Below are 8,344 nucleotides of genomic sequence, written 5' to 3' on the forward strand. Positions count from 1 at the left end.
GTTACATGTTTGGTAAAGTTGCTCCAGTGTTCCCCCACCTTTTTCTTTAAGGGTCCCTTTTTCCATAATTGAGTAAACTGACTGATGCATAACAATAACAGCACAGAACAACTGATAAACTGTACAAATAACTGAAATAGTGATTTGGAGGATTATTCATTTACATCAGAGGAGTTTTCCTGATATTTTTAGGAACTTTTGATACAATTCTCTGTCTGCATTATGTTTTTTATTTCTATTTTTAACAATCATACATCGTTTTTAAAGAAATTCAGTGTCTTCTTCCCCCTCACACTTGCCCATTGTTCTATCAGCTCTTTGGTTGTTTGAGCTGCATACTTTTATAATGCAGGACGAGACTGTTGAGCAGAGACAGGAGACTCTGTGAATATAGCTTGTGTTCAGATCTTTAAAGTTAGGATCCTAAATAATACAAACTTTAAAATAACAATTTCATTTAGTTTTGAAATGCTGAGATATAGGCCTACTGTGTATATATATTTAGTTCTCTTAGCGTTGTGTATTTCCCTTAACTTGCTATGTTTTAGGTTGAAATTACCATCTTTGAAGACAGAAGTATTGGCTCTGGAAGATAAAGAAACTTGCGGTATGGACTCCAATTTGACATTTTTCCCTTTGACTCAAGGAAACAGAATTTTCTGAAAGGATTTTGCCAAACAGCCGAACATGATGCTTGTGTGTTGTAATTATGATTTCATAATTATTTAGGAGGGCATTTACTACCATCTAGTCAAAACACTGAAATATGTATTGTCAGTTCCCATTGCTTATTCTCAACGCTTAAATCATTTTCTACCTCTCTGTATAGGCTGATGACTCTGATCAGATTCTCTTCATCTGTCTGGCGGCACATATTCCAAACGTCTGCTATACCTGAATGGATGTATATAAGTTTGATCTGATCCTTTTCTCTGTTATTTATAAGTACTCTACTGTCTGCCTATCTTGTTATGTTTGTATATGTGTTTTCATGTCTTTTTATACATGCAGCGATGTATAAATTGTGTCCTAGTTGATCAAGACCGGTCTTTATGAATCGTGCCATTGTGTTAAACTCGACTTCCTGACCATGGTAAATATAAGTGATTTGATTTGATTTGTATTGTTTTGCAAATTATATAAAGTCAAATAATATAACCATATAAAGAACTGTTAGAGCAATAGGACGGAGATCGTTGGCACAGTCTGTAAACAGTAATTCTGTTATGGGCACCGTCAGTATTAACATTGTGGTTGTAGCCTTTGTTGAGGCAAATGTTTTTTTATCTGTGCATGAATGTGACTTTCAGAGGGGGCGATCATGTCATGTGAAACACATGGGAAGTCCTGAACTAGAGTTTGTGTGACTTCAAAGATGGAGCATGTTTACTGTGATCACAAAATAATGACATGATCTAGTAGATTTTGAGAAGTGGCCATCTCTGCCGTGTCATATTCCAACTGCACTGAATCTCCCAAATCCTGTTCAGCAGTCTTGTTAAATGTCTCATAAGATTCACTACCTGTATTTTGAATGTCATCCAAAATCACCAAACACCACAGAAACCTTAAACACTTTGAACTCCACAGATGATTGCTATAGTTGGTGTTTGATACAACTCATGTACTTTTTCTTACAAATATTGTTCTGTTTTATCTAAATAAATAACCTTTTCCTGCAACCTGTGGAACTCTTTTTGTGTTAGTATTATGTTAACACCGGTACATTTTTTTAAAATTATTATTACCACATAAAGGCACAAACTATACATGAATTTGTTTTTTGCTGTCTGGTTTAGCTAAATTTGGAGGAACTTTTATTCTGAAAAAAAGCAAACCGGATGTCTTGCTGCTTCTGAAGAAACGACTAAAAACATCTGCTTCCGGGAGCTAAACGACAGCTAGCTAGTGAAGCAGTGCCGCCTGTCACTGAAACTGTTGTCACCTGCGTCCCTATGAGCACAGCATCTCCCCTGAACAACAAGTAAACACAGTACACTATAAACCATAAACGGTAAGCCTGTTTGAATTACTACACAGTCTGCTAGCTCTGTTGTGAGTTAATGTTTGGTAACGTTTCTGGTTCAGCACATGAAAACACAGCTAGCTCTCTGCTCTACTCAGCTTACACTAGCTGGTCTTCATTTCAAATGGTGGCTGATAGCAGGTTAGTGGGCACAGTTAATTTGCATTCAGCTTAATTAATGATGGCCTGAAACTTGTCCACGCTGTCCACAGGGTCCGTCCTCTTCCACCCAACCTGGCGTTCCCCTGTTTCGATGGCATTTAGCGCTTATCTCCCAAAGCAGGAATGTCAGTTCATGAATCAGGTCATGGATGAGCTGGAAACATACCAACAGAAGAGCAACCGCAAGAGGTAAAGGCACGACCACGAACTATTGTTTTAAAGCTGCAGTGTATAAATACATTGAAATGTAGTCAGTCAGTCTTACCTTTGATCTCCATGTGTAACAACTGGCAGAGGATGCAGATGGTTTTCGTATATCAGAATCAAGAACATAAATAAAAATACTGTCCATCATGTCTGTGCTCGACTCGCTGTTCTTTCCTGGCACAGTTTGTGTCTGTGATTAGTGTTTAATTAGGAATATAAACATTGTATTCAGCACTCAACAGTAACGGTGCAAAGGTCTTCACTAGCAACAAGAAATAAACTGCACACCATCGTTTTTAAGAAATGTATCCTACAAAAGCTGCAACTCAGATTTCAAACTGTTCTTTGCAACTCATGATACGTTAAGAGTAAATACTAAACTTGAGTAGACTAGCCAAAGTGGTTTACATGTCGCTGTGTATTATTATTATTATTATTATTATTGTTATAGCTGTGTTATGTGTATTTCACTGTACCTCTTTGTAGAGATCCTGGTCTCAATGAGACTTCCTGATTAAGTGAAGGTTATATACAATGACAATAAAGCCTCAATGGGAAATGTTTTAGGGCTGCACAGTTTTTTGATGAAGCTAAAATGTGACAAAACAGCATTTTAATGAAGTGCTGTAGAGATGCCCTCGACTACAATTCTTGTTCTCTACATTTAAGAAAATATGTTGGTTTGATACAGACAGGAGACAATTCACACCATATTGGCTTTCAATAGTTTTTTCAGTGAAAGTTAAATTTGTGAATTATATCACAGTTGCAATATCTTTTTAAAAGAATCACAATATTATGTTTTTAGCCTATCGTGGAGCCCTAAAATGTATGATGTTAAAAATATAGTTGGTTTTACACTGTCAAAAGGAACTATGGCTTTAATGTCTTCCTCTGTTGTCATGCACTCTGTGTCCCTGTGCAGTGTGCTCCTGTTCCCCCCTCTACCCAGCAGACTGCGATACCTGATCCACAGTTACACTGAGGATGTGCCAGAGCTCACCACCTTCTCAGTAGGGGACAGCTGGTGCCGTAGAGTGGTGGTCTGCCCTTCTGAGCTCAGGTACTGAACGTACACTCAAAGGAGATCACATGCACGTTGTTGGACAAACTTAAATCTCTCTTTGAACTTTTTAATGCATTTTTAAAAACCATGAGAAACTAACTGATTCCGACACAGGCGATGCATAGTGTCGTGACACATTAGCGGTAAGGATTCAGTTGATCAGTTTTTAAACAGGTTTAGCTGAGATTGTTTCTTTAGTTCATGATATAGAACAGCCAAGTTAAAATTGAAGGAGGAAAGATGTTAAAGTAATTAATGTCATATTGGGTTTTAATATAAATGTGGGTGAGCAGACAGCCGCTATGCAAAAGCTTATGAAGAATTTTGAAATGTAGATTTTAAAGCTTGCCTCTAAAATATCCACAGATTGTAGTTATTCGATGTGCAATTACCATCTTGGCTGTATTGCAAAGAAATGTCCTTTCACTTTTTGTTTCACATTTCTTTAGTTTGCTTTCCTAAATTCCTGATTTCTGCATTTAGTGAAATGTTCAGTGGGTGTTCCTGTGTGAAGACGTTTGTATTTTTCTGTAGGGGTGAGGTAGAGGAAGATGTTGACTTGGAGGGCAACAACAGCTTGTGTGAAGAGCCCCTAGCGAGGAGCAAAAGAAGGGAAGGGATTGAGGGCGATGCCAAGCCTAAATCAAAAAGCCGAGGACCGAAGAGGCCAGACAAACCCCTTTACATGCCGCGAGCTGCGCGGGAGAGACTGTCCTTACAAAACTCACAAGGACCCTCAGGAGACCAAGAGTTGCCCAGTCCGGCCTCCAGTAGCTTTAGCTGCATCAGCAGTTCATCTGAGACTTGTTCCTGTCCTGAAACAACAGAGAACACAAAGTCCTCGTCCACATCCGGGCAGGAATCAGACCCCAGTGTAGCGGACGGTGTCCTCAACCATGCTGCTGAAAGTCCAGCGCTTTGTCCAGAGGGGCTGATGCTGCATGAAGCTGAGAGCCTAGTCTGGGACGAGACCGTGTCCTGCTTTGCTGAGATGAATCTGGAGGAGGACGAGAAGGACGAGAAGGACAAGGAGGACCTTGCTAGTGTGCCATGCAGTGATGTAACTGAAGAGGTAAGCCTACACTTTGTTTTGATTTTGTTTACTTTTTTCCTACTGGTTCTTAAATGTCTTACTAATTTTCATGTTGAGGCCACATTAGCCCCATAAACATTGTAAGTTATTTTGTGTGTGTCCCTTCAGATCAGGGCGCACCTGAAAGAGGCCGTGGCTGTTTCCATTGAGCACGTTCACAATGACTATTCCGTGTATGTGAATGTGTGTATCAATATCAGCCCAGATGACTTTCGCCACGTGATCGAGATCTATGACTTCCCAGCTTTATTCAAAACCGATGACCTCATGGATGCTTTCTCGGAGTACAGGTGCAAGCTCTCTACATGTCTGCTGGTTTGTCTGTTCTTGTAGTCCTCTGGGTTTGAGGTTATTCATTCTTCACATTTTCTATACGGGATAATACGTTTTCTGTGTTTACTATGCAACAAAAAGTTCAAATTTGAATTGAGATGCATCCTGTGTGTCCAATCTTAGTAAATTAATTAAATGAAATCAATGAATTGATCTATACTATATGAACTAAGTCCTTTCCTGTCTGTCTCAGTGATGGTGGAATGAAGATCAAGTGGATAGACAACACACACGCACTGGGGGTTTTCTCCAGTGAGTCAGCAGGTAAGAGTCGTCACTGCACAATGAATGTGGTGCTGGGATTGAGTTTAAAAGATGAATGAAAAGATGTACTAACATGTATAGCAATGTCATATGCAGCACTCCATGCTCTCTCCATCTGCCATCCACTGCTGAAGACAAGAGCACTGACCGAGGGGAGCAAAAAAGCCAAATGCAAGGCCATTAGATTTGCAGGTAGGTGGTTCACTAAGCTTATTTGAGCTGCTTTAGCTACTTTTAATAACGTGCTTGTTGTTTATGAGATAATATCGCAATTTTGTTAAATATATGGAGCCCATATGGATGATGTAGATCAGGTGTCTGTTTTCTCTGCCGTGTTCCAGAGTTTATCCAGCCAGTGAAGAAACGTCCTAGGACAGACTGCGCTGTTGCCCAGCGGATGGTGACCAGAGCCCTGGGGCTGCAGGGACGAGGCAGAGGGCAGCGATACTGAAGGGGAATCGCTAACGCTTGGCTAATGCAGGTGAACAGACCATATAGTAAGCACTGTGGAGTTGACTATCTTGAAGCTGTTGGAAACATTTTGAACATTAAGGAAAAAGATTCATCAAAGAAATTAGGATTTGCTTTGACCATTTTTTTTATTTCAAAAATGTAATGCTTTTTCATCATTCACCCATGCATACAAAATAAAAACAGTCAGGCAGCAAGCAACAAGTACCCTTTTAAAATGAAGGATTCTTCAATTTGTTACATTAAAAAAAACTAAGTTACAAAACAATGAGGAGTTTTGGAGGCATTTTCACATACATTTGTGGCTTTTTAAGTATGCCCACAATGTAATCATAGTCCCTGACTCAGACATTGAGAAAGAAGCTGAGAGAAGCATGAAGATGTAAATGTGTGTCTACTATAGCAACCAAGAAAAATAATAAATAAATAAAACATTTTCAAAAGTGAACTCAAGTATGTGGAACATAAAGTCCTGGCAGAAAAAAACACTTCCCCACTCAGTTAATTCTGACTATTTGTGACTGAAATCTTTACTAGGATACAAATCCAACTGTTATCATAGATGTATTCAGCACAGGAGGGGGCATGACAGACAATGTAAAAATAAATCCAACTTTTGGTAACCTAAATTATAGTTTTGGTTGTCATACTTTGTAGAAAGTTTGTCTTTATAAAAATAGGAGTTAGTTGTCTGTGCTGTAGATTATGGCATGTTTTTACAGTAATTATAAAGATGCACTTTTGTTTTTAGTTTCTAGTTAAAGTAAACAATTTTCATCCAGCCCATGCAAACTCTTGACTCTTTGGTAAAGACGACAACTGTTGGCACAGTTAATCTAATAAGTTATTTGGCTGCAGCCCTCCCTGACATCTCTCCCAATAAGCACCAGGTCAAAACCTTCATTTCATCAATAAAGGCAATAAGACACTAAGAGATAAGAACACGTTTGAACAGCTGAATGTGGTTAATAGGTTTAGTAAGCAAGCAGTTCATTTTCCCCATAGAATTATTGTCCATTGTATCAACCCTGATCCCAACAACAATCCAGCACTGCTCCAAGGAGGCACAACAGTACAGCCCCCTCTAGTGGTTGTCGAATATTAATATACAATTCCCTAATGTCCATCCATCTGCGTTGTCCGTCTTTGGTCTACCTGTATGAAAGCTGGTTGGTCAGCAATCCCGGGGAAGTTTCCTCTGTTTCTGAACTCAGTGAGCCACCTGTAAAGTCACACAGGGAGAGATGATGAGGCAACGGAAATACGAATCTGAACATCTGACAATAATAACTCAATGTGATGAGTCACAACAAGAAAAACATTTCATTTGTGATTTATTGACAGTAAAGTGTTTGGGAAAGGTTTATTTTGTACTATGTTGTGATCAACATCATCTAACAGTCTCCGTTTCCTACAGGAAGGTCCAGCAGAGGTCTGCCTCCATCCACTGGTCCTCTGTAGAGGCTCCACAGTGGCCACAAACAGCCAGCTGAACTTTAAGAGTCCCGTCCAGCACTGTTTGCCTACTTCACTGATCAGTACCGCAGGTTTGCAGGGTGAAGGAGTAGACTGGCACGAGTTGACTGCCACACATCAGCAACGTTCACCCTGCTGAAGTGTCTTTGAGCAAGACACTGAACCCTTTGGACATTATTGGTTTAAGTACGATTGAGTCCAATGCAAACGGTGATTTAAAAGAGAAAAGGGAGAAAACTGGAGAAGTTCTTAGATTGTTTTGATTTGATTGCATGTTGCCTTGAAACTAAAGTGCATTTCAAGGGTGGTTTGGTTAAATAAATCTGTCACATTGTGCGTTGTAGTACAACTCCAACTGACAAACGTAATGTAGGTCCATTAACAGAATCCTATCTGTTAAAAAGATAACACTAAATATAGTTTTGTTTTCAAAAGCCAGCACTTCAGTTGAGTAAAGGAAAACAAATGTAACAACAATGTTATACTGGACTCAATAGATATTTTATAATGCATTAGTTCATTTAAAACGTTGTTTTATGTTTTGTAAACAAGTTGCAATTGTTTTTAATTTTTATTTTTTCCTCTAAATAACACAAAACTACCATAGGATTGTTGCCTCGGGAAAGTTCTTTCACATTCCACATTACACAAAGCTAAAAGATTTCAGACGTTTTGGATGAAGTTAAGTTTTTGCTTTGCAAACCTGGATTGTTGGGATTGTCTGTACCGGTTACTGTACTGTTCGTCATAGATTTAACACCAGTCTTACGTCTAGGAGGGTGTCTAAAATGCCATTAAGAGAGTATTGTATACGTTTGTATTCAGTAAAAGAAGTATTTTATTTTTTGTCATACTTGAAATGATCTTTGTGCCTGAAGTGAGGGTGACAGGACTTGTTCTGTGGTATGTCTTTATGCATTACTTATTGAACTGTGTCCATTGTGTAATTTCAGGGAAAACAAGACTGGATTAAATGAAATGCTGCACAGTCTCATGGAAATATGAAAATTATACATAGTTAACTTGATTCATTGTTTAAAGTTTAAAGAAGTTTTAGTGTTGTACAATTTTACATAAACATATGCAGCCAAAAAGTGTTAAACCACTTTGTTTTGTTGGCCCTTCTTCAGTACGCTGGATTTGAAATGAAAATGTTAAATGTTAAAAAAGTCCTGGCTCTAACCTTTTAATATGAAGATGTTAAATGGACATCTGGTAAATAGTATAAGAACTGTTACCCAAGACA

The 8,344-nt window shown here is 38.7% G+C and overlaps 3 protein-coding genes across 4 annotated transcripts in view; 2 read left to right on the top strand and 1 right to left on the bottom strand.

Annotated features, from left to right (window-relative positions):
* LOC118327823 (golgin subfamily A member 7-like) overlaps window positions 1-1,682 on the top strand; it is a 3,043-nt gene extending 1,361 nt beyond the window's left edge. The window contains exons 5-6 of the mRNA XM_035661294.1: window positions 549-607; window positions 830-1,682. Coding sequence (XP_035517187.1) covers window positions 549-596 — 48 coding nt within the window. The 3' untranslated portion in view covers window positions 597-607; window positions 830-1,682. The remainder of the gene's footprint in view (window positions 1-548; window positions 608-829) is intronic.
* Window positions 1,683-1,860: 178 nt separating this feature from the next.
* Window positions 1,861-8,344, top strand: r3hcc1 (R3H domain and coiled-coil containing 1). Of its 2 annotated transcripts, none has more exons than XM_035661293.1 (9): window positions 1,861-2,014; window positions 2,239-2,377; window positions 3,321-3,458; window positions 3,996-4,533; window positions 4,663-4,844; window positions 5,081-5,151; window positions 5,248-5,343; window positions 5,493-5,632; window positions 7,040-8,344. In XM_035661293.1, the coding sequence occupies exons 2-8, from the start codon at window positions 2,280-2,282 to the stop codon at window positions 5,600-5,602; spliced, it is 1,233 nt and encodes a 410-aa protein (XP_035517186.1). In that variant the 5' UTR covers window positions 1,861-2,014; window positions 2,239-2,279; the 3' UTR covers window positions 5,603-5,632; window positions 7,040-8,344. The 2 variants fall into 2 exon arrangements, with proteins under 2 accessions (XP_035517186.1, XP_035517185.1); XM_035661292.1 differs by lacking the exon at window positions 1,861-2,014 and adding an exon at window positions 2,029-2,167.
* Window positions 6,367-8,344, bottom strand: part of loxl2a (lysyl oxidase-like 2a) — a 28,178-nt gene continuing 26,200 nt past the window's right edge. Inside the window, exon 14 of the mRNA XM_035661291.1 lies at window positions 6,367-6,844. Coding sequence (XP_035517184.1) covers window positions 6,774-6,844 — 71 coding nt within the window. The 3' untranslated portion in view covers window positions 6,367-6,773. The remainder of the gene's footprint in view (window positions 6,845-8,344) is intronic.

This window comes from Morone saxatilis, unplaced genomic scaffold, assembly GCF_004916995.1.
Source record: "Morone saxatilis isolate NCDOM2014 unplaced genomic scaffold, NCSU_SB_2.0 Contig18, whole genome shotgun sequence".
Taxonomy (NCBI): domain Eukaryota; kingdom Metazoa; phylum Chordata; class Actinopteri; family Moronidae; genus Morone; species Morone saxatilis.